Genomic DNA, 25935 nt, shown 5'->3' with positions numbered 1-25935 from the left:
GAAGAAACGTTCCACAGAAGCAGACACAGGAGAGAGGACGTTGTGCTAAAGCAAGCACATGAAAGGACACGTGATGAAGGATTCTTCACTAATGACACGCATGTATTGGTCTGCCTTACATTGTACTTGAGCTGCACTTGTCAGGACTCCATAGAGAGAAACGCACCAAAAAACTTCTGGCGGTGTGCTGCAGTTTCCTGCTGCTTCTGTAGACTCAGGCTGATTGGCAGAGTGAGGCAAGACATGGAAGATATGTGATGTTTGGAGGGTATAAATAGGCCTTCCCAGAGTGATGGAGACAGAGTTAGGCTTGCTGGTACAGCTAGCTGTGCAACCTTGTAGGTCTCTAGTCTTCACTGATCCTTGCTTCCCTGAGAGAGGCACAGCTGAGAACTTCTCCTGGTGTTTCTGCTGGTCTCTCCTGCTGATTCCTGCCTGAGGCTGAGGCCTGGCAGATATCTCTGTTAGGTAGCGCCATTGCTGCTGATTCATGTTTGTTTCCTGAATCTACTGAACTGGACTTCTGGTGTATCTGTGAAGCGTTTGAGAGTGGATGGAGCTGTCACTGTTGACTCCTGTGAACCGAACTGCTGATTTCCAGACAATGCAGATAGGATTTGTCCCAAAGAACCATTTCTAAACAGGTAAACAGGTCCAGTTCCCCTGACCTCTGTATTCTTTCTTTCCCACTACCTCTGTTGGGTGGTGGGCTAAAAGGAAGGTTAAAGTAATCATGAAAAGTGAGCTTTGAAAAAGTTAAAAGTTACACACATAGACATAGACACACACACACACACACACACACACACACACACACACACAATGTAGATACCAATCTAGAGACTGTGACAGGATGAAAGACAAAGACATCTTGCTTCTGGTGACCACACCCATTCTTCTCACCAACGGTGCTCAGTGGGCAGAGAGGCCATGCCTAACCCCTGTGGAACATGGGTTCTTCTTTAATGATCCATAGGAAGCTCTGGAAGGTCTTGTCTAAGATCTGAGAAGAAAATCCAGGGCCCTTAGGGGCCCACAAGCGTGGCAAGGTTGTCTGAGCAGCAATAGGGATGCAGCACATTCCTGGGCAGAAGCAAGAGCATGTGTTTGTTTGGTGGCCACTCAGCCTGTCCCCAGGCACTGGTGCACCCTGATGACTGAAGGTGCCCATTGCTGCCTGTGTTGGAGGGAAAGAGGCTATCCTTGGGGGCAGGGGCTGCCCTAGGAGACGTTTGTACATTCTGGATCTTTTTTTTTCTCCTTCTGGAATGTACTTAGTCATAGTTGAGACAAGTACCTGAGTAATGAGGACAAGTACCAGTGTAATGAGGAACCCTGTGTCCAGGCTCAAGTCACATGCAACCACTGCTCACACTCTGATTTGGTGTGATACCAGAAATATGGAACTGAGGGAGACTAACACTATGGTAGCTGACTCTCTGGGACAGAGGACCATTCCTGGGATTCTGTGACAGCCCTCAGCTCCATCCATCCCTGCCTGCATCTCTGACCCATAGGGAGACTAGATAGGTGAGCCCCAGAGGACCCTCTGGGCCTAGCGTCCCTTATGCTAAGGTATGACTTTACTACAGTAACCCACATCAGTCCTAGAATGGCATTCCTCTTGTATATAAAAAGACCTGCTGGGTAGAGAAGGAAGCACAACTCTGGGTAGAATAAAAGTGAACATTTAATGCCACCATACTTTGATTCTTTTAAACACCAGATTTTTTTAAACAACATTTTATACCTCATATGCCACAGAGTCAGAGACCGTAGCCAGTGAACAACATCTTCACATCAGGGGATCGTACACAGTTTAATGGTTTCATGTCACCAGTTGATGAGAACTATAGAATTCTTTCCTGGACTGGTCTCCAGGCAGTCTGCTCATAGTTACCATGATCAAGCCAACAGCTAACTTTATATAGTTATGTAAAAGCCCGTACACAAACCCAGCCTGAACAAGGCTGTGGGGACCCGCCCAAGGCAGAAGAGTTAACGTTTTTTGACTATTGAACAAAATGACTTGTGTTTCAAAAAGTGACCGCAAACACTTGTGAGCTAAGAACTTAGTTTTTAAAACAGCACCAATCCTCTACCCAGTTCAACAGTGAATTTGAAACAAAGCCAGTAAATGCCACTTTCCATTCGACTTTTAAAATGAAGGCTTACGGACTTGTGACGTTGCAGATTCTGATAAAAAATCAAAGCACTTGGGCAGGCCTTGTCTCCAATTTCCCAATGGGCCCATTTCTACAGATAAGCATATAGATATATACATACATACATCACCCATTGGGGCTCTCATAGCCAAAGCTGGACGAACCACAAAGATCATGTACCACAATGTCCTCGTTTCACGACTTAGAAAATCAGAGGTCCAGAAGAGTTGGTTGTGTGTCCCAGGCCATAGATAGGTCTACTGTTAAAACGGAATTAGGACTTGGAAATTTCTGTCCTATGTCCATCTGTGCTGCACAACCCCTGAACAGACACACCCACATATGTGCACACATTGGCACAGAGGAGCAGCATGTGTTCATGTACACACTCTGGGTGATAGGTGGTCTAACAGGGACAGTCCAGGAGGCTGGTTTCATGTCTCAGTTCTGCTGTGAGACTCTTCTGTGAACCTGGCCAGGCAGTGACTATGGATGTCAACTTCCTCATTTATATATGATCCTCCCTCCCCTCTGGAGAGAGCTTCTGATTTATTCAAAGCACATCCTACCAGTTACGATATTCCCCTCCTTTTCTGCTATCCCAGGAGGGTAGCTTTTGACCTCCCCACAACCGTTTACAGGGGACCCGGCAAAATGCAACAACCCACCCAAGGTTCCTAGCTTGTGGTGGCACAGATGTGGCCCCAGCTCCCTGCTTCCTAGTTCCAGGCTTTTCCTCCTAGCTCCAGTTGCTTCTCAAATGAGACCTGGCCCAAGCGCCTTCCACCTCTCAGGGGACACATGCCATAAGTATTATGGGTTGTAAGACTCACTAAAGTGCTTTGGTTTCTTAAGAACAGATAGCTATAACATCTATCCATGGTGAGGACCTCTTGGGGATGAGTAGACGTTAATACTGTCAGCACTTTCCTCAAGGGCTGAGTGGAGACCCCGTTGGGGGAGGCTGGAGCCTTTGTTAGGAAGGCGAAGGCCCATGGAACCTGGTTTCCAAGTTGATTGCCATGCCAACTTGAAAGGAAGAGCTTTGTCTCAGTCCCTTTGGCTGCCTGCTAGAGGGACAGCTGAGATTCAGGGCAAAGCTCTGCACTTTGAGGATACCACCCCTGTCTGTAACCATCCTCCCTTCCCTGGCCCATGTCTCTGCTAATAGACTTTGCTGGAGTAAGAAAAACAGAAGAAAAAGACAAAACACAGACCAAGCAAGCACACGCTTCAACTCAGAACACATGGAGGGTGTTCCTGACCACAATGCATACATAGATCTAGAAACACAAGCGGTGTAACAGGACAACATTCTGAGGTTACAAATCAATTATATCTCCTTAAGTCAAGACTGGCAGTGTAGGAGGCTGGCAGTGTAGGGAACAGAGGCAGGAGACTCCTTTGGGCAAGGTCATTCTGAGTGTACATAAAACAGACCCTGGAGTGCTCACGGCCACGAGACACCAATAATTGCTGTATGCAGAGAAAATGAAGCTTGGCCCCTCCCACAGGGCCACGCTCTGTCCAACACTGACATCATCTCAGTTTTGCATAGGGCCACCCCAAAGTAGAGAGTGTTTGTTTAGGAATGGAAAAATTAACTCTTAGAAATTTTCAAAAACTTTTGTTTTTGGAGAAGATATATTGGATTTAAGATAGTTTCCTGGATTATAATCCTGCTTTTATTCTTATGGAAATAATGCAGAGTTTGTCATTTAGAACTATCTTCTCACTGGGTGGTGGTGGCGGTGGTGGCGCACGCCTTTAATCCCAGCACTTGGGAGGCAGAGGCAGGCGGATTTCTGAGTTCGAGGCCAGCCTGGTCTACAGAGTGAGTTCCAGGACAGCCAGGACTACACAGAGAAACCCTGTCTCGAAAAACCACAGAAAAAAAAAAAAAAAAAAGAAAAGAAAAAAGAAAGAAAAATAAAAAAGAAAAAAAGAGAAATATCTTCTCTCTGACACATCAGGAAGATGGCTCTACAATACAGTTTGTGCATTTTTTACAAACAGCTTTATAATGCTGTAAAGAGGCTACTGATACTGTGGAGAGTGGTGATCTCTATACTGTAGAAGAACACTCTATGTCTATCACTTGAAAAAAAATTAGAACCATTTACCAAGCATGCCTGTGAAACTTGCCCTCAGCTGTTTAGCTTGGCTAAGAGAAGAGCAGTGGACTGTGTCAGCCTCTCTCACTGCCACACATGTGTTACACTAAGCACACTCCTTTCGATGTGGAATCTGGGCCAAATCTAGGCAGTGGCAGGGAGGCTGTAAGGACAATGACAGTGGATGGCTTAGTCAGCATCAACTCATAGAACACAGGATTTTCAACATGTTTCTAATGGCTCTGGCTTTGGTTTTTAAAGATAAACTACCCTAAAAGGGAGGAAATTGTTTTGCCTATGTCCCGAGGAAAGAACAACATTCAGGAAATCTGTTTTCGATTTTGGAAGGAACTCATTTTTAGTAATTTCTTTTACAGACTAGAATTCTTGGTGGAATAAGGAAACCCAAAAAAACATTCACTTCCAGCTCAATTACAGATCAGCAAAGGCCATGTCTGCACTGAGTAAATCGTGGGCTCTTGCCAACCTCACCTTCTTTACTGGGAAGTCAAGGGCAGACAGCAGGTTTGAAATACAAAGCTGAGAGGAAGGCATATGAAGGAACCCTAATTAATGAGGAGCAGGTGACTCTGAAGGCCAGAGGAGGTGGCTGTTCCCCAAGGATGTGAGACCCACACCCACATGGCAGATGGTTTTCTTGCTCAAAGCTTGAATGGAACGAACTCCTCGCAGCAAGCACGACCTGAGTGTAGGACCTTTGGGAGCACCTCCCCACAGAGCACAGGTGCTCCTTCCTGGATATCAGACCCCCCAGCTTTAAGCCAATTCACGGCAAATGGGACCTGGTTCCCACTGGCTGAGCATCCCTGCTGCCCACTCTTTGTCCTGTCTCCTGGTTCTGTGTGATGTTCCCTACACTAGTCTCTAGCTCACGAGCCATTTTCCTGCTTGGGGGTCATTACTTGGGTCATTGCTGAGTCATTGGGGGACCCATCTCTGAAACTGTATCTTATGTTCCCCATTTTTGGAACAGGGTCTGAAGGTGAAACCACAAGAGAGCTGTGTGGGTTTCAACTCTGCTGAGATGAAGGTTAGAGACAGCTTCCTGAGGTGTCCAGGAGGGGTCAGGGAGAAGATGAAAGCTTCCAGCTCTTCAGTGGGCATCGAAAGCAAATGGCAGCTCCCTCAGAGCAACAGTGCCTATGCCCTGGCCCAGATGAGGTGAGCTGAGGGCTTCCTCCTGGGAGAACGATGCCCCTGTTTCACATTTTAGTTTTCCTTGGGCTGCAAATGCTTCTACCTCACACTAGATTCTTTGAAGCAGGGCTAGATGTAGTGCGTTGACCTGATGCAGCTTGAATTCTAATGCCAACACTGGTTCCTCAAGAAATGGTTGCCCAGACCATTTCTCAAGTGATCATTACTCAAGTGATGCCATGTGAAGCTTCTCCCCAACAGAACTGGTCAGAAAGGCTAGAGCCTGGGATTGGGCAGTGGAGGGGAAAGGTGGGACTGGAGGCTCCAGAGGGAGTTGGCAGTTGGGAGAAACAGGGAGAGGAATAAGATGGTGGAGGAGAAAGCTGCCATGGACCAGAACCAAGTAAGTGGCCAGGAGAAACAGCAAATAACAAGGGGCCTTAGAGTTGGGAAATAAGTTAGTGTAACCCTAGATTTGCCCAATCTAGGCATACGAGTCATAATTAAAATATCTGGATTGTGTGTCTTTTATATGAACTTATTAGGATTGTAAAATCCAACAACAGCTACAGTTGTGGGGCAATTAAAGTAAGGCATAGGTACCCAAATATTAATTTCAAGGAAACACTTGGGGCTGTCTATGAATAATGAATTAGAAGTGAGTTCTTTGACAGTCCCCTTGCCCGTGTGTGTTTGCTTGTTCCTCAAGTCAAACCTGGAGCCACCTCACACTGGCACAATCTTCAGATGCCAGAACTACGTCTTGGTGCCTAAAAAGTTGTACTGCCATAGACAGGGCAGGGAACAGGTGCATCATGGGATGCAGGAGTTCTCTACAGGCTTATCAGCTAAGATAGAGCTATGTGTATATGATGTTTACAGTTTTCTTTGGAGGAGAGCATGATATTGGAATGGACAAGAGAGGCGCATTACTTCACAGAAGCGTCTCGCTGCACCACCTGTTGGGTCCTGTGGAATGCCCTGTCATGTGGATGTGGCTTTCTGGGAAGCTAACCTAGCTTGGTAAAATAACTCTGGTAAAATAGCCAAGCTGAAGCATAAAGTTGCTTGGAAGCATGCAAGCAGATCTGAGGGGGAGGCAACCAAGGGCGGCTCTCCCAAGAGAGCCTGCTGACTGAGAGTCTGCTCTCTACAGATGTGTCAGCACAGCCTTACTCCAGCAAAGGCACTGGGCTTTGTTGGTGGCCGGCTACAGTATTCACTGGGGCCCGATGATCTCAGGGCTAAGGGAAAAGGCCCAAAGCCCAGCTCATGGACTACTAATCAACTAAATTTGCTCTTGAGCACGGAAAAGAAACCCAGGGGTGCTCTCTTTAAAAATTTTTCTTCCCAAATCAAGGCCTTTCATAAAAAACAAAACAGAAGTATATTTTAAGCCAGCAATCAAAACAGATGTTCAAAGTATTGGCATCATATGGGTCTAGAAGCTTCCAAGAACACTGCTGTTGAGCAGGCTCATACACACATGTGTTATGAGGCTGAGGTGGGCCCTGAGCCCAGGATTCCTGCAGAATGGCACTGGGGAAGAGCTGTGGAAGATCTGAGAAGGTCCTGCTTCTCTAGGAGACACACTTGTTAAGGCAGTAAGATACACAGAAGGGGAAATGGGCCATTTCAGAGCTTAGACCCTTTTGCATAAGAGTCACCTCTTAGGAATGTGTAAAACAGGACTTGTGACCCATGGGGCTAGCTTTTGGTCCACCAGGCTGACCTCCAAAACAAGCTGATGGTCTTATCTGTGCCCTGTTCTGAATAAAGGATCAGTTGCCCCGGCACTCACATGATTCCTGTGTGGTAAGTTCTGCTGACCACACATCGTGTTGTGCTGGGATACAGGTGTCCAGGGAAAGGGCTGATCCAGAGATACAAAGTCCTTTCTCCTTGGGGAGCATCTGGGGTTGAGGAATTGCTTAGTGGGCTGGCCCAGGTATGCCACAGAGAGGGTGAGGATTCAGAGTCCTCTTTCCACCCCCCTGGGCTTGTGTTTGCACAGGCAGGCTGCAGAGGCTTTGGGAGAGAGAATTCCTGGTCCTCCTGGGATGCTCAGTTGTTCCAGGGGCCTGCAGACAATGCCTGACCATTCCATGCCTCAGCCCTGATTCTCTAACATGGTCCAAAATCCTGAAAGGAGGGGGATAATTTGAGAATAAAGTCCTCAGTTTTAGGGGGAAGCGAGATCTAGCTCTCCATTCTGCCCTATGTATCCAGGGTCTAGAATTTAGGGATGGGGTTTCTCTCTCTGCCTCAGGATACCAAGGTAGCAGGGGCAAGCTGCAGAGGCTTTAGGACAAGGGAGAGCTAGCCTCTTGCTACTGGACAGGACACTGGGTGGCACAAAGTGACACACCCCCAAGCCTGTGTGAGCCCAAAGAGTTGCAATGCAGACAGCCCCACCCTGCATCAATGATGCCATAGGGGAAAAAAAATGGGACTCTACTGGAGTTGTCCAGGCTTTCCACCCAGAGGCTTTAGATTTGAAAGGAACAGGGGCTTGTTTCGAGAGCCATGAGCATGTGAAACAATGGGAACTCAAGTCACCCTTCCCCTTAAAGACAACTCTCCTTGTCACTAAAGCTCATGAGTACCCATTCCATGCCCGATCCTGGATCTGCCAGCTGACCTGCTGCATATGGAAGGTGGTATATCTCCCATCACCTGTCCTTCCAAACCTCCCTGGGAAACACACGGGCTCATGCCAATACAGTTCCCATGTTCTGAGTGGCCTTACCAGAATAGCCGTGAAAGACAGTTAACATTTATTCAGCTGCAATACCAATTAGGAGACATCACTACAAACACAACTTCTCAGAAAAAAAAACAAAAAACAAAAAACCAGCAAATCAGAAACAAGAGAAAAATACCAAGAGAAAACAAGCCGTCAATATATATCAAAAACTTGGTTGAGTTTTCTGTTTTGTTGATTTCTTCTTGACTAGCACCATCTGGACACAAGAAAGTACGAACACAAATGTTTGGATAATCGGAAAGATTTGCAAGGCACTTAATCCATCATTCTGGGTCATCTTGTTGGTGTTCTGCTTCCCATGGTGATCCCACGGCACCCTCCCCTTTCTCACAGCCGCAAGGTTAAGAGTCTCTTTGCTAGCGGTCCTATGTACAGAGTTCTTCAAGGTTCCTCAAAGTGCTTTCTCAGTCCCACGGGGCTTCCCATCATTTCCTCCTTCCACATGTTGGTGTCTGTACGTTTCTTTCCTATAGCAAACAAAGGAAACATCACCTTTCGCTCCACGCTCACTCCAGACTTCCTACCAACCTTCATCCTCATCCTGTTGTCTTGGGTGTTGCCAGCACGGAGGGCTTGGGAGGGCGGTGTCCTGCTGAAGTCCTGGGGAGAGAGGGACTGATGGCCTGGAGCTCATCGGTCCTTATCGGCGCCTGGAGGTGATGTCGAAGCAGGTGATCATCATGAGATGGGCCTTGCAGAAGTTGACACGGCTCTCCAGGCGCTCTGTCACACCCTCCAGTGCCTCCAGGTACTCCAGGGAATCCAGCTGCAGGACCTGTTCCAAGTCAACTGAAAGAGAAAGGAGCTCTCAGAGATGGGAGAACTAACTATAAGAAGGGCTAACTCCCCCACCTCCTCTGGACCAAGGTCACCTGAGTTGTGCAACACAAACTTCCCCTCCTCCCTGGTCCTCAGCATCTGCCAGAGAAAGGGACACCCATTGTGGTTTCTAGCTCCTTAACATTCAAAAACAATTCTAAGGAACAGGGAGGTGGTCTAGAACCTTCCTATGCCTACTCTAGCTGCCCTCAACACAGATTTTTGAGGTCCCCCCACTCCACCACTTTGTTAACCAAGGCAAGTAACTCTTGGATGCTATGGCAGCAAGAGCCCTCTTTCAGGAGTGATGAGAGACATGCACATCCCACCTTCTTAAACAAAGCAGGATCTCATTTCCCATCCCTGTGCTATGTGTGGCTGCCCCTCGGGCTGGGGATCTTGACCTTGCCCAGTATAACACAAGCTGGCCTCTAACTCTCAACATACCTGAAACTAGCCTTAATCTCCTAGCTTATGTTTCTTCTGCCTGGTAGCTGAGCTGCTCAGCAAAAACCATCACCTGACCCAATTTCACCAGGCTCACTCACTGGTCACTGGGGGTTACATATGATGTTTAATAAACATGTTCTAACAATTAAGACAACCCTTAGGCTCAAAACACAAGTTAAGTCATATGGCCATGATGCCTTGCATTGGGTTTAGGCCTATAGGACCAAAGGTCCTTGTGCGTTCCCTTCTTGACGAGTAGAGATCTGGGGTCCCTTTGCCCTATAATGGCTTGGCAGAGCCAGGTCTCAGTTTAAGGGTGTTATAAAAGGTCTGAATGGGGTGTGTGGCATGGAATGAACAGCCATTAAGGGGTGTGGACAGCTTAGCAGGGCCTCACATTGAATTCCCAGCTGGGCAAAACTAGCTCAACTGGCATTGTTTCCTTAACAGCAACACAAGAGGAGGAAGTAGGGGGTCCCTCTCCCTTCTCATATCCACCTTGAGTTGTCAACAAGAGGAACATAACATAAATGAGACAAAAGTGCAAGGAAACCAGACCCAGCGAGTCAAACACCTGACCCAAAGTCACACAGCCAGCACATAGCAAAAGTCAGTATTGAAATCATGTCTGCGGGACCTTGAGCAGAGCCATAGATGCAGCCCCAAATAGTAGGGTTCTCTGCTCTCTGAGCTACAGTGTGAAGGTGGGTTAATTACTCTTGGAAAGTGCAGTTAGGAACTGGTAGGCCTGTCTTCACCTGTATCATTTCCAGTCTGTTTTGAAACCAGCTCTTTGGAACACACAAATCCAAGCCTCTAAGCTCCACCTGTGAGATTCGTCACCAGCATGGAGCACCAGGAGGGGGTGACTTGCAGAAGAAGAAGAATGTTACAAGAGGGGTTTGGAGGGAAGAGCAGGGCAGGAAAGCTGGGGAGAGAACATTTGGAATGCAGTACAAAGTCTTTCAGAATTGGGCTCATACTAGTGTAATAGCTGGAGCAGAGTTAAGCCTTATTTTGAAGTAAATGGAATGGCTAGTAACAAATAAGTTAGGGACAATCAAATCTATCTCTAAAAAATAAAACCCAACCCAGCACCATTGTAAATAGTTACCACCTGGGCTCTTGGCTTAATAAAAAATATCCAGGAGCTGGTCATTGGACTTTCAGGGTCCCCAGGAGCAGTTTGTGGGTGGCACATTCTAGTTTATCAAGAGAGCTACAGTCCTGGTTTATTTTAAGCTAGATAAACCTCCTGAGTCTCTGGCTTAGTCTTCCGGTCAGTGATCTTCTGCCGCATGTAGGGAAGATAATACATTTTGCTTTCAGGTGCTCTCAACTGAGACCCTCAAGAGAAAGCATCTTGTACAGGAATCCTTACTACCTTCTGTTGCCCTGGCCTGATAGAAGGATTGCCACTCTGTAGGATGCCTCCATCCCACGGGCCCCATGCCTCGAATACAGGCAGTCTCTGTGGCTGTTATCCTGGGTCAGGCTCCTAGATTGTGTTACTGGAGACCACAGTGATAGCAAGCATGGGCATGCACCAATGGGCCTTACATTCACGAAGCCACTTGTTGGGGTCCAGCATCAGGTACTGTTTGGTTGTTTCCAGCTCCTTCATCAGCCACTCATACTTGGCTCGGACTTCAGCAATTCTCTGCTGCCGGTGTTCTAGGATTTTCAGCTTGGCATTGAAGCACATGACCTCCTGTGCACAGAGGAAGAGGTGGGCAGTAGAGAGAAGAGAAGCAGAGGGCCTTCTGCTCTGACTCATGCCTGCAGCTGCCTCCAGAGAGGACTGTGAGAGGGGCGGGTGACAGGAGCCCAGCTTCCCAGAAGCATGATAGGGGTCCTGGTGACCTCAACAGACAAGACGCCCAGCTCCAGGGAGACTGCTGCAGGCTGTCCTAATCTAGAAGGCTCATGGATCTCCAAAATGTCAGACTGCACTCATGTGGGAAACCCCAGAACAAGAAGCCAAAAAGTCCCTCAGCTCCTCAGACTCCAGCTCACTAGCTTTTAAAGTGTTCCAGAAAATGAACATGCAGGATCTACCAAAGTCTGTGGCTGTGACCAGAGCCCTGCCACCACCCACTTCCCACTCCCGAAACCTGGGAAGGCCCTTTGGAAGTTCTATTCCTTAGGGCAGGACCTAGGGCAACTATGACCCTTGGGGAGGAAGTGGCCTCACCTTGCTGGTCGCTCCTCGACGCCGCTGCAGACGCTCCACGTCATCAATCTCATAGACTTTAATCTCGAATGGTTCCCCAAGGCTCCTCTGGGTGCTCCTCAAGGGGCCGTCCACCCAGCGGACCCCTGTGCTGCTGGCAGTTTTTCTCACAGGTGAGGGAGTATCAAGAGACAATGCTGGAATGAGTCTCCGTCTCTGGGAACCTAAGACAAAGAGAAGCCCCAGGTGATGCTGGTGAACTTGAATGTAAGGGATAGCATAGGGTCATAATGAACATCCCTCATTAGCTGCAGTCATAACGGACAGCATCTCCCATCAGCCTTGGAGTTGTGTGCGAAACCCTCCAGTTTCCCATCACCCCTTTGTCCTCTTAACCCATCGTTTGCTTCATCTAGAGAAGATGAACAAAAGTCTTGACCTTTAGAGCCAACACCCTTCAAGCACCCCTAGTAAAGAGTGTGCAGGAAAGGGCTTGAGTCAGGTTGGCACAACCCAGGGAGGCTGGATATTCCAATGAAGTTAGAGATGTTCTTGCTAGGGGAACAAGGCCCTAGTGTTTGGTACTGTACCTGGAGGACCACTGTAAACAATGAAGGTCATAAACAGTTCAAGAAGCCTTCTACACCGAGGGAAAGATGGCAAGTCACACCCTACCACTGCCATTCTCCTCCATATTGTATGTGTGTGTGTGTCGGGGAGGATGAATGGAACCTCTGGCCTCACACACGGCAGGAGAGCGCTCTACTGTAAATGATGGAGCTTCTGTGTATACGAAAGCCTAATAATGCCTGATGAAAGGAAAGCATCCGTTTAATCCCTGAATGAAATGAGACAGGTACAAAGATGGCAGGCAGTTTTCCTGAGGTCTCAGTATTTTCTTCCTCTGTGTGTGGGTAGGTGGGTGGTAGGGTATGTCTGTATGTCTCTCTCTCTCTCTCTCTCTCTCTCTCTCTCTCTCTCTCTGTCTCTCTGTGTGTGTGTGTGTGTATGTGTGTGTGTTTGTCTGTCTATCTGTTTGTCTGGTGCTCATGCACATGTGGACAGGTATGTGGTGGCCAGTGGTCATTCTCCAGGCGTCATCCACCTTGATCTTTGAGACAGGCTCCCTCACTGGCATGGAGCTTGCAGAATAGATTAGGCTAACCAACCAACAAACCCAGCACCCACTTGTCTCTGTGACCCTAGCACTGAGATTACAAGCACCCAACCTTTTCTTACTTTCTTCCTCCCTCTCTCCCCTCCCTTCTTTTTGTCTCCCTTCCCCCTTCCTTCCTTTCTTTTTTCCCTTAATGTGTATTCTAGGGATTGAACTCAGGTCCTAATACATATGCGGCAAGCACTTTACTAAATATGTTACCTCTCTAGTTCCAGTATTCCTTATTTCATGTATGTATATATGTATGTATGTGTGTATATATGAATGTGTGTGTATATATGTATGTACATATGTATATATACATATATAAACATAAAAACACATATGACACATACATATATACACACATACATATGTGCATATATATATGTACATATATATTTACACACATATATACATATATGTATTTTTCCTATGTTTTAAGGTTAAGAAAAGCCAGATAACAAATGATTTCCCCAGTGGTATTGTAATGATTTATATCTTAAGTATTTGTTGAAGGCCATGTATAAATAACCATGAATTGGTTGCTGGCATGTGGGATTTCAGGGGTTGACAGAACGATTTTCAGAAGTCGTCCTGAAGAAGAGCAACACAAGCTTTGAACTGCTGAGCCATCTCTGCAGCCCAAGAAGTCATCTTGTCTGCAATGCTGTGAGATCCAAGGACTGTGAAGGAAAGTATAAATCACAGTCTTTGACCTCAGAGACAGGGCTGCCTCCAATAGGTGGATTGTCCCTGTGCCTAGGGAACTGGAATGTGAATGCTACGCTGTCACTTCCCTCTTGTGACACAGAGAACCATTTGATACAGAGTGAAAGCAGTGAGCACTTTCTACAAAATGCCCTCTGCACACTAAGGCCTCTCTTTTGTACAGCCCTCATCCTTACCTTGTGCAATTGTGCACACATGCACTTATGCTTTCAAAGAGGATTCCTTTCTATTCTCCCATCCAGGCTACACACACACACACACACACACACACACACACACACACACACACCCTTCAATAAAGTGCAAGCAGTGACCTATGAGACCAAGAAACATCAACCCCAGGGCCAAAGCAAATGTCTGTCTCTTAGGGACCAACATCTTTATATGGAAACAGATCAGATAATGGGTTGGTTTTTAAAGCTCACACAAGCCTGCTGACACCCAGCAAGCTGTTCTATTACCCTGTGCCTCAGTTCCAGCCTCTGTGAACTGGAAGCCAAAAACTGAACACCGGAAAGGCAGGAGGCACAGCTCTGACAGGTCCAGGGTGGAGTGAAGCAGAGGTGTCCAAGCGGACCTAAGGCATAGCTCTTCTTGCAGGCAGTAGATGCCCCTAAGTCACCCCTCTCCATTTGATCCAGCTTTGATACAGGTGCTGCATTTGTTATTTTCCTTGACAGAAGCAACTTAAGAAGGAGGAATTTGCTTTGGCTTCTGGTTCAGGGTGTATAGTAGAGTCCTTCATGGTGGAGGGCCACAGAGGTGGGCCAGCTTCCATCTATGGTGACAGGAATTCGAGGCAGCTGATTCATCTCAATGGCCAAGAAGCAGAGGGTACTCTAGTAGAAATCAGGCCACCCCCGGTCACCCATTTATTGGTAAACATTCTCCTAAAACATTGTTAGCAGCTGGGAACCACATCTTTAAATACACAAGCCAGTGGGGGGACATTTCAAATTTAAATGATAACCTGCATGGTCAGATCATAGAGAAAGTGAAGCCACCTTCTCATCTGCTCTGACAAGGCAGGAAATACCCCCTTTAAAGGAGAAGAAGTAGAATGTGTGGGTAAGGGTGTCTCTCAGTGTCTTGGCAGAGCTAGGTGCCCTCAGACAGCCTTGGGCATAGTCAAGATGATTCTGTTTGCAGAGGAACAGAGGCAGAACTGAGTGGGATGATGTATTAGTTACCTACTGCTGTGTAACAAACGAGCCCAATCCCAGCAGCCAAACATCATCATTTAACTCACAAAAACCCCGTGAATCCTGCCTAGAGCATTAGTGGCTTAAGGACATTAAGAGGCAGAGATTATGCCTTCTACCACTCACAAGGGCAGTAGAAGCAAGCCCTTGCTGTGCCAAGAAGCCTGGGCCCAGCATATGGGTTGGTCCATACACACATATGATTGCTGGGATTTTCTTCTTGGTTTACCATCTCCACTGCAGAAGTAGTAGTTTCAGCTTTTGCTGAGTTCAATTTCTTCCCTGATGTCTTCCTTCCAGGCTGCTGGTGAGATCTAGGGTAGTGTCAGCAACAGAAAGCCATGGGAAGTAGACCATCCCGGCTAAGTAGAAGTCTTTCAGTGTCCTACCACAAGCTGCCCCTTCATCAGCCAGCACATGGTCAAGACATGTAGATGTCCGGTGTGTAAAAACAATACTTGGGATGATAACTGTCCACCTAAGTTTGTGTCATGAATGGGCCAGGTCTGGTTTAAGAAATTTATCTTTTTATTTATTTTCTTTGGTATGTTTACATATATGTGTATGTAAGTGTGTGCATGCATGTGTATGTGGGTACACGTGTATGTGTTTGTACACATTTGTGCATGCCAGAGGAGGCCAGAGGTCAACCTCAGATGTTACTCTTCAGATACTACCCACCCTGTGTTTTTTGAGACAGGATCTCTCACTGGCTTGAAACTCCCCAAATAGGGGGGATTGACTGGCCAGGAAGCTTCAAGAATCTGCCCTTCTGGGCTTATAGGCACATATCCATTTTTGTCGTTTTAGAAGGTGGATTGGTTGGGCTGTTTACACTTGAGCAGCAAGCACTTTACTGAGCTAGCCCCCAACCCCTGAGTCCCAGAACTCTCAGGGAACTCTTACCAGACCTACTCACTAAATGCTGCTGTGCTGAGCTGTCAGAAGCCTACATTGAGAGGAGCCTCTGGACCATCAGCAACCATATTACTGTGCCATCTGCTGTGCTGATGCCCAGGTGAGGATTCTGACATTGGGAAGGAAAGTTGTCTTGCTGAGTCTGAAGTTGCTACAGCATGTGCTAGTGTCAGGGACTGTGGGAATTCTGAGTGTCAAAGCCTCATCTCCCCCTCTGGGGAGTACACTTCTGTTCCTTTCCAAATTCCATCCCCACAGGTCCCCTCGGGCACTTGCTATCTCTGTCTTTGTCCTGGTTGTTTTTATTTTTTATTGTCAATTTGATACAACCAAGAGTTACCTAGGATACGAAAATCTCAATTAAAAAACTTCCCTGATCTGATAGACCTGTAGCCAGGTCACTAGGGGCATTGTCTTGATTGTAGAGTGAGTGGGAGGGCCCAGCCCACTGTGAGCAGCGCCATTCCCTTCACAGGTGGCCCAGGGCTGTATAAGAAAGCTGGCTGAGCATGAACCATTAAGCAGCTTTCCTCCATGGTCCCCGACTTCAGGCTCCTGCTTGGAATTCCTACCTGACTTTCCTCAAAGATGGACTGTGAATGGAAGTGTAAGCTGAAGCTGAAATAAACCCTCCCCTCCTCAACTTGCTTTTGGTCATGGGGTTTATCACAGCATCAGAAAACAAACCAAAACAGCCCTGGCTTGGGTAAAGACTGCAGTGAACAGACAGCATGAAGTACAGACATTGGAAAGAGCCATATGCATGTAGAAATGATGACACAAGTCAGCGTTAAGATCCTGCTCATCTCCATGAAACCTGAACCAAGGCCTCCTAGATGATCGAGATGATAGAGGGTTGAAACTGTATAGTCTGTTATAATGGTCTGACCAAACTCTAGATTGGTGGTTCTCTTTACGGGGGTCATCTAAGACCATCTGAAAACACTTTTGTTTATGTGGCAATTCATAACACTAGCAAAATTACAGTTATGAAATAGCAACAAAAATGATTTCTTGGTTGGAGGTCACCGCAACGTGAGGACCTGTATTAAAGGGTCCCATCATTGGGAAGGCTGAGAGCCACTGCTCTAGCTGGAGAGGCAGAGCTAAGTTAGGGATCACCCAGTTCCCTCCTGGCACAGCCTAGTCTACTTCATATCCTGTGTGACACTCACTCTGTCCTCAAGACCCTGACATCATCTGCTCTGTCACCTCTAGGGACCTATTCTAAGAAGCTTCTTACATCTTAGGGCCAGTCCCTTTTCTGTCTTCTCTTGACCATATGTTCAAGAAGATTACCTCACCTTGGTCCTTCTCTTCTATGGGTAGGTTCATTCCCCTGGTTTTTCTCTTCTGTGACCAGGCCCTGTCACCCTTTGCCTTTCTCTTCTGTGTCTAAGTTGAGTCTCTTAGAAGTACTCTGGCAACCTTCAGCCCCCTTCTTCTATTTCCAAGAAACAGATACTGTGATTCTTGATCTCGTTATAACAAAAGCACACCCCTGAGAATCAGATAATCATCAGAGCTGGCCTGGGGCACTTCCAGTTTATTGAGGGTCCTTAGACACAGATACCTGTGCAATGCTGGGAAATGGAGTGCAATTCACGACAGGCAGCCAGCCAATGGTAGCCCATTGGCCTGGCCTATCAAATGTCAATATTTACTCAACATTAAGAGAAGGAAAGATATGTGTTTGGTATAAAACAAAACCAAAACCAACCAACCAACCAACCAACCAACCAACCAACCAACCAACCAACAAAAACAGCAAACTAGACTAGCTTCATATTTAAAACACTTATCACCAATAGGACAATATATGTTAGAGCTCAAGACAAGAAACGGGAGCCACATTTTAGGGCTATACTGCCAGCCACCACCAACCAATCAAAAAATCAGTCAGTGGTACCTAATGGTACCCTGCACCTTTTTGGTGTTGGATACCAAGCAGGTCTTGCAGAAGTTCATGGCTAGGCTGGCCATGGCATGGGTGTAGCTTAGAACCAATGTGCTTCCCCTGGGTGGCTTCTCTTTAGGCAGCCTCTCCCTCTAGTCTAAGTTTTCCAGATGCTGGTAACAGCTGGCCAAGTCCCCTGCAGTGGGATTGAACTACCTTCAGAGCAAGGTCCCTGTCAATTCTCAGACTTCCCTGTCAAACAAAGAGAGAAGGCATGGGGGTGACCCACAGTGCAGCGAAAGGGACCAGATAGTGAGATAAAAAGGATCTGAGAGAGTGAAGATAATTCAGAAGGATGTGGGCAGGGTTAAAGGTGGGGGCTTGGCTGGTGCAGTGATGATTTCCATTCTGTTAGCAACTAGATACCTACTGGCTAGGCAGACATACTCCCCACCTGGCCAGGTTATCATCACTCTGAGCTCTAAGCTACACAGTTTTGTGTTGCCTACCACAGAGGGCTGGCTAGGAACTGTGAAGAATCAATGAAAATCTACTCACAGAAGTTCCTCTCGAGTCTGTAACCAGTCTCCACTGCTGACTACGTTCTATCATGTGTTTTTGGTATAGTCCTACAGAGCTATAGAGAATGCATCTGTGTGTTCTTATTATATTTCCCACATGCTCAAGGGATAACATCACTCAGCTTTACATTTTTCTAGGCTCTCACTGTCCTCATTAAAAACATTCCCTTTGAATGAACCCCAATATGGATGAACTCTACTTTGAATGTGCTTCAAAGTTGCAGATGGGCCATGCTCTCGCTGCTCCAAACCTGGGCTCCCATGATTTATTTTCTCAGTCTCCAAAGCCCTCCACTCTATCTGCACTTGCCTTGATTTGTAGGACCTTGCCTATGGCAAAAAGTGTCCTTCAGCCATATGGCAGTATGTCTCTGTCCATTGTCCTGTCTCTGGATGGCTCACACTTCTCATGGTTGTCTTAAACTCTATGATGCTGCCCCCCCCCCACCGTATGTATGGGGGTGCCTGATCAATGGCCAACAACTGCTGCACGTTAGATCATGGGTGTTTTATCAGTGTTTTAAAGGTGTCGTCTGCAGAGTGACACTGTTGGGAAGTGGTGGAACCTTTGGGCGGTGGGACATAGTGAGAGGTCTTGGTCATGACTTTGAATGGAACTATGAAAATCTAGCTTTTTTCCGTCTTTTCACTCCCAAACATCATTGCTCTACTATGTATGCCTTGCTAGGTGTGCTGCCTCACTTCTGACACCAAAGCAACAAGGTCAGCTGACCAGGACTGAACCTAGGAGCTAAATTAAAACAAACCTTTTCTCCTTCTCCTTCTTTCTCCTTCTCCTTCTCCTTCTCCTTCTCCTTCTCCTTCTCCTTCTCCTTCTCCTTCTCCTTCTCCTTCTCCTTCTCCTTCTCCTTCTCCTCCTCCTCCTTCCCCTTCCTCTTCCCCTTTTTCCCCTTCTTCCCCTTCTTCCCCTTCTTCCCCTTCTTCCCCTTCTTCCCCTTCTTCCCCTTCTTCCCCTTCTTCCCCTTCTTCCCCTTCTTCCCCTTCTTCTTCCCCTTCTTCCCCTTTCCCCTTTCCCCTTCCCCTTCTTTTCCCCCTCCTTCCCCTCCTCCTTCTCCCTCCTCCTCTTTCTCCCCCTCCTCCTTCTCCTCTTTCTCCCATCCTCTCCCCTCCTCTCTCCCCCTCCTCCTCCTCTTCCTCCTCTTTGTTTTTCAAGACAGGGTTTCTCTGTGTAGCCCTGTCCTGAAATTAGCTCTGTAGACCAGGCTAAGCTTGAACTCAGAGCTCCACCTGTCTTTGCCACCCTAGTACTAGGATTAAAGTCCTGTGCCACCACCACCCAGTACCTTACTCCTTTTTAAGTTGATCAGCTCAGGCATCATTTTATAGTAACAAAAAACTGACTGATACGACAACCAAGAATTACGTTCATTCACTCAGGGTTTTCCTATGGAAAAAATGTCATACCATTACTTTTGGTTTCATAATAATAATGTGCCCAGCAGAAGGACCACGGCCATTATCTATCAAACTCCCATACATAAGAAAATTGAGGCTCAGAAAAGCTAATTAAAAGTCAAATAGCTTATGACCCCAAGCTTAATCTTTCCACTATACCATTCTGTAAGCCCGAGTTAATGCATGGTTCAACAGCGTGGATCTATAGGAAGTAGCTTGTATGGTGGAGACACACAGAAATGTTTGATAATCTCTGCTGTTACATGTACATCACACAGGAATCAGAGAGCTCAGGGTTACTTCCCAGCAACACAATTATAATTCCTTTTCAGTCAGAAAGCAACTAAATCATTACAATTCTCCAAATGCAAAACAATCACAGATGAAACCTGACTGCTTAGCCTGCAATTCTAAATCCCAGACATCTCCTGTGACTGAGGACTGGCCATCTAGGTAGGAAACTCCTGTGAGGGGTCTTATGGCTTCTTTTAAAGAAGTCGTTTGTGATTTATATTGATCACATCTGACGTCCAGCATTTCTCTTAATAATAATCATAAATAAAACAGACAAGGTCACCTAACCTGAAACGAGCAAGTCTTCCCTGCGGCGTCCATCACAGAGCCCTGGGTCTACGCTGACTGCGCACAGAGGTCTGGTGACCAGGATGCTCCATATTAAATCCCGTTTCTAGCACCTTCCCTGGCATTTTTATGACACACCATTTTCTCTCAATAGCCTCTGAGAGGAGTCCCTCAGAGGGCAGCAGTCATGGCGGGAGTTGGCCCTGAGCAAGGACATGCGGAGCCCACTACCTCTCTCTGAGCTGTCTGTCATTCTTCACACTGTTCCCTTTCCCCTCCATCCCACTGCTTCTCTGCTTAGCACCAGTATCACAGCCAAACCAACAGATTAAGGGGCCTTGACTAGAAAGTTTAAGACAGTGGAAGAACAAAGTAGCTGGGTAGCAACACATTAAATGAGAAAACAGAAGCACACTCCACCAGGAAAGCATGGGCGAGACTTGAAGCAAATGTGACACTGTTCTCCAGGCTTTGAAGACCAACACTGAGTAGACAGTAATAATAATGCCTGTCAATCAAGTACTAGGAAGGCCAGTATATTTATTTTCCATGAAGACTTGTGTACATAAAGTATTTTCTTTTCAGCAACTAAAACCAGTACATTTTAGGGTCCCTGGCCTTGGGGATTGGTCACAGTGATCACCCTGATGCACCGAGTATCCTGTCACTCTCACCTCCTCTTAGGGGTCTAGGGAGGAGGTGTGTGTCTTCTGAAAAGCCTGTTCTTACACAGGGATGAAATAAGAGCTGTTTAAAGAGCAGACTAGAAACACACAGCTAGGAAGTGCAGATGCCACTGTGGCAGCAGCCATGCCTGAGTTTGCCCAGAATGGAGTGTCCTCGCTGAAGCCTGTGCTGTGATCTACAGTGTGCCACACAGATGGATGGGCCTCTTATATCATGGCATATGGGGATGGGAAACCACAAGCTGAGGTAGTCCCTGGAGATTGAATTCTTTGATCCAAGGAAGACAAATGGTTTGTGAGGGCATTGATCTCAGCCCTGATGTGGGCTGGTCCGTTGCAGAGAGCTCAGGGGTCACAGCTAGTGGGAAACAGGCAAAAAGCAACCACATGGCAGATTGTAAAGGCCCATGAATGGTTCCTGCAGCAGCTGATAGGCAAAAAAGGACCCGTTTCTTCACGTCACCTCATCTCTTGGTCCTAACTAGGCTGGTGGCATTGACATGTAGGTCAAAGGAAAGCTCTCGATAGCAGAGCCTGGTGCATGGAGGATGGCAGAGTGCCAGGCCAGGCCAGGAGGGCATTCTATTCTCTGCCCTCACTCAAAGGGTGCAGAAATATACACAGGGCAATTGATTTTATTTCATAAAAAAATAAAAAATGCACTAAGGAACTGATCAGGACACTTCCTTTAGTATCTAGTGAAGAATGACATTTTAGATAAAATTCTCATGGCATCTAAATTATTCTTAGTACTCGTGCCTCTGTCTCTGTCCACTTTCCTCTCTCTGTGCTTTAAACTCACTTACTCCATGGTACCTGGGCCACCAGCTCTTGGTCTTCCTTTGCCAACATAATTTACTATCACATGTCTATCCTAAATCCAAGGAACATATCAGTAGCTCAGGCAAGAGGTCTTGGGTGTATGTGCTTTCTGACTCCATATTTCTGGAGATGGCACTTTCTGACTCTGTATTTCTGGAGATGGCAGAGTCCCTCTGCACACAGGTAGGCAGCATGGAGCATGGGCATATATTACCTAACACTTGGGGAGAGGCATTGCAGGACCCATGGCTGGTGTGTGTCTATGACTGTCACCAGTGTGTTTGGGGTAGGAATGGAGAAAAGCCATCTCCCATCCCACTTTCAATGAGATGAAGTGCCCCATGTCCCTTAGGGTGGTTTCCAGGGTCTTGGAGGCCACCAGCCCCACATATAGGCTTCAGTAGCTACTAAATCAGAAGGATAGGTCTGGCTGGTCCCTCAGAAGGCTCTGGGCAGTAGTAGTCTCAGCCTTTGAATAGCAACTTGCACAAGTGAAGGCAGAGATGGGGGAAAGCAGAGGAAGCAAGGACCAGCTCTCTGCCTGGCATCCCCCACAGCTAGCATCTTCTGGCACCCAGTAGAAAAATCTCTGGGGGTTATGTCCTTAGCCAAGGTCTCAGGTATCAGGACATTGAGGAAAGGGAGCATGAGACCCCAGCTCCAAGATCTAGACAGATGCCCATGGCTGGTTGAGAACATGGGGGGTGAGGTCCCAGAAGCCTCTGTCCTCTCAAGCCATGGCAGGTACCCACCTGAATTGGACCGCTTCTTTGGGGTCTTGAGGTTCCTGCACCTCCCTCCCACGGAGCTGCTGTTCTCGCTCATGGAGTCCTGTGCCGAGGATGCACTGCCGGTGGCCTCGCTGTCCCTCATCATGCTCTCATAACCACTACTGCCGCCACTGTGGTAAAACAGGGCAGTCTTCCCCATGGCAGGTGGCAGCTCCCCGCTCAGGACACTGCTGTTATCACTACCGTGCCCACTGCTGCAGCGGTGTGGCTTCCTCGGAGGGGTGATCTTGCTGTAGGGTGAGGGCAGCAGGTGGGTGGCTGCGGGCTTGTCCTCCGTGGGAGCCCCACCGCGCTCTTCCGCCTCTGCCCGCAGCTGTGCACCCCTCGGGCCGGCACTGCCTTGAAGCAGCTCCGAAATGCGCCCGTTGACGGCTCTAAGCGGCAGTTTGGAAGCCAATCCAGAGCCCCGGTTCCTGCTGAGCGACTGGGTGGACCAAGACATGTGTTTCCCGCTGGGTGGTAGGTTGGAGCTCTGGCCCACAGACTGCGGCAACGACTTCGTGGAGAAGCTGAGGGTTTTGGTGGTCGAGGTGGACAGGCTGCTGCGGGATTTGGGGCTGGCTAGCAAGAGCTTGCTCACTGCAGAGATCTTAGACTGACTGGCCTTGGGAGAGGCCCCTGCGGACTGGGTGATGCCACAGCTGGGTGGTGAGGCTCCTGTGCTGCGACCCAGGCTCCTGCCAGTGCGGGGCATGGTACTGTCTTTGCCGGCATGCATGCGGGAGCTCACGGATGACAGGCTTTCGGCCCTCTCCAACGACAAGCATTCATAGTGGCTGACTGTTGTCCTGCCAAGAGAGTTGGTTCTGCTGGCCAGCTGCTCCAGCTTGGCGCTGAAGAGCTTACTGCTGCTACTGGCATCCTTAGTCTTGCTGTTGGACTCATCAGGGAAGCAAGCCAAGAAGGTAGCTGGCTGGTTCAGGGGGCTGCTGGTGCTGCTGCTGCCACCACTGTGTTGAGGGCTGGCCCTGTTCTTCTGGTCCAAGCTAGACTTGCGGACAGGAGGCAGAGGAGGGGTACCTTTGGGCCTTGCCAGGACACAATGCTTGGGTGAAGCTACTTTCCTCTCCAGGGTTGTCTTTGAGGACTGGGTGATCGGAGCAGCACTGAAGCCATTGCTGTCCTCCAGGCAATGGTAGAAGCTGTCTAGCCCCTCATGCCTGTCGGCTTTCTGAAATGCCCTTGGAAGGCTGCTTGACTTTAGGTTTCGGTTGGCATGGAGGGGACTTTGGGCCACCAAGCCAGGCAGGGACATCTCACAGCCATCCACAACCCTCCTAACATTGTCAGTCGCCTGAAAGGCGGCTGCCTCCAAGCTGCTGCTGCTTAGCCTGTCTCCTGAGCTGGGCCTGCCATCCAGCTCCTGCTCTGACCTTCCTTCAGTCTTCAGGGAGCTTGTGACAGCCTCACACTTAACCCCTTCCTCGCTGGAGTAAGCGTTCTCCTTTTTCACCTCTTCTTCTCGTTTAAGCCAGGGATCCTCAAATTTCATCTCCCTCCTTGTAGTGGATTCCTTGCTCTCCTGGGACTGGGATGTTTTGGGGCTCGCCTTTGGGGTGCCAGTGGAGGACTCATGCTCTTGCACGTTTCGGGGGCTCATGGCAATGCAGGGGTAAACTGTGATGTTGGTCTTCATGGGGAGGTACCCTTCGCAGCCGCTCACACTGGCGGTGTTGGAGATAGTGACCATGGCCTTGCCCACTGTAGAGATTTTGCAGCCTTTGATCGGAGTGGCTTTGTTGCCAGACTCTTCCCCCATCTCAGATAAGATGAGCAGGTTGTCAGGGCCCACCTCGGGCTTCTCTCTGCACACCACTGCCGTGTTCTGGATGCTGTTGACAAACTCTGAGGCTGGGGGTTCTGCCATGGCTTCCCCGTGGCCAAAGCACGTCTGGGCTATGAAGCTATGGCATGACTGCTCCCCGTCGCTGCCTGTGCTCATCTCGCTCAGCCAGGAGCTGATGGAGGAACGCCGGCTGCCTGCTTCCCGAGCCTTCTCATCCAGGCCCAGCTTCGGGAGTGGCAGGAACTGTGTGATGCTCACCTCGGAGACGGGAGCCATGCTGGAGTAGCATTCCAGATCCTCACTGATGCTGCTAATGATGCTGACAGGCCGGGAGCCCGAGGCCAGGGCCTGCACGGAGCAGTCACTGTTGAAGCTGATGATGCTAGTGGGGCGGCCGCTGTCAAGCACCCCACTGATGGTCAGCTCCTCTACTAGTGTGAAGACCAGCTCATCCTCCCCATTCAGCTCTAGAGGCTGTTGCACAGTCACCATCGTGGTGCTCAGAATCTCCTTCTTGGAGTCTGCAGGAGGGCCTTCCTGGTGCTCACCATCAACGAGGCTTCCGGGAAACCCTTCACTCCCAGCAGACATGGATTTCTTCAAAACCTGGGGACTCATTCCAACCGGGGGAGTACGCACATCAGGCTGAAGCAAGGACTCACTGGAGACCATGCCAGAGTCCTTGCTCAGGGAAGGTGGTGGGGCAGAGGAGGGCAGGACCCCTTTCTGGGTGTAGACTTTGCACCTCTGAGAGGGAGAACTGGGAGGTTTGTACTCTGAGGTCTTGGACAGACTGGCAATGCCTAGCCTCGGGGAGCCCATGGGTCTGGGCTTGCCCTCCACAAAGCCACATGAGTTCAGACTCTCCCGGCTGCTCTGGAGACTGGGGCTCTGTGAGAGCTGGGAGGTACTGTGCTGGCTACTGCTGCCCGGGATGCTCCTTGGTGAGGCTGGACCGGGGCTGTTGCTGCGTGTCACAGTAGCTGCAGGGGACCGATTCTGCTGCATCTTGGAGGCTGGAAGCTCTGTGCCTTCCCTCTCAGTCAACTGGCCATTGTCTGACCCATTATCTTCCTTATCAGACTCAGAGAGTGTATCTGGCCCAGCTGCTTGGCTTAAAGAAGCACATCTGCCAGCCTGCTCTGGCCCGAACTGGATGGGCAGCTCTTCGAAGGGAAATGTGTTGGGTCCTTCGCTGCCGTCTATGCAGTCTAGTCTTTCTTGCAGCTCAGCAAATGTATTGCACTTCAGACAGTCCCTTTCTGACTTGCTGGCTGCAGCCTCTGCTGCCTCCCCGGGCCGGTTATCACCCCTGGTCTTCTGCAGGGCGGGCACAATGGGCACAAAGTCTGGGGGGCCCTCATTGTCAGTGAGTTCCTTGTCAGACAGGGCTGTGCCATTCGGCCCGATATATATGACGGTATCACAGGACTGCTCACTGCTGGAGGAGTAGTCAGGGTCGCTGGACAGCGGGGCGAGGGGGAATTCTGGATCCACTGGAGCTCGGGCATGGAAGGGTCTCAGCTGAGTGGGCCTGCGCATTCTGCCTTCCTCACAGGAGCTTTCTCCCCCAGAGGAGCTCGATGTGTACTGCAATGTGGACAAGAAAATTGTTAATGGGGAGTTCTTCCGAGACTGCCCTCCCTCCTAGGAAGCCCGTGTCATACAGCAGGCGCGAGCTGTTGACTGGTGCTAGGGTCTTGCAGACCAGCCTGTGGAG

At 48.6% G+C, this 25935-nt stretch overlaps 1 protein-coding gene across 3 annotated transcripts in view; it reads right to left on the bottom strand.

The window, feature by feature from the left end:
- Positions 1-8197: 8197 nt before the first annotated feature.
- Kif26b (kinesin family member 26B) overlaps positions 8198-25935 on the bottom strand; it is a 428644-nt gene continuing 410906 nt past the window's right edge. For 2 of the 3 annotated variants that reach the window (XM_034520916.2, XM_076914588.1), the window contains 4 exons: positions 22391-25805; positions 11668-11870; positions 11034-11184; positions 8198-8993 (listed from right to left, as the gene is read on the bottom strand). In XM_034520916.2, the coding sequence (XP_034376807.1) occupies positions 8845-8993; positions 11034-11184; positions 11668-11870; positions 22391-25805 (3918 nt within the window). In that variant the 3' untranslated portion in view covers positions 8198-8844. Of the gene's footprint in view, positions 9123-11033; positions 11185-11667; positions 11871-22390; positions 25806-25935 lie in introns of all 3 variants that reach the window. The other variant, XM_076914586.1, reaches the window with a different exon arrangement.

Source organism: Arvicanthis niloticus, chromosome 16, assembly GCF_011762505.2.
Source record: "Arvicanthis niloticus isolate mArvNil1 chromosome 16, mArvNil1.pat.X, whole genome shotgun sequence".
NCBI classification, from domain to species: domain Eukaryota; kingdom Metazoa; phylum Chordata; class Mammalia; order Rodentia; family Muridae; genus Arvicanthis; species Arvicanthis niloticus.
The sequence above is the reverse complement of the archived record's forward strand: the minus strand, read 5'-3'. Positions and strand labels throughout refer to the sequence as shown.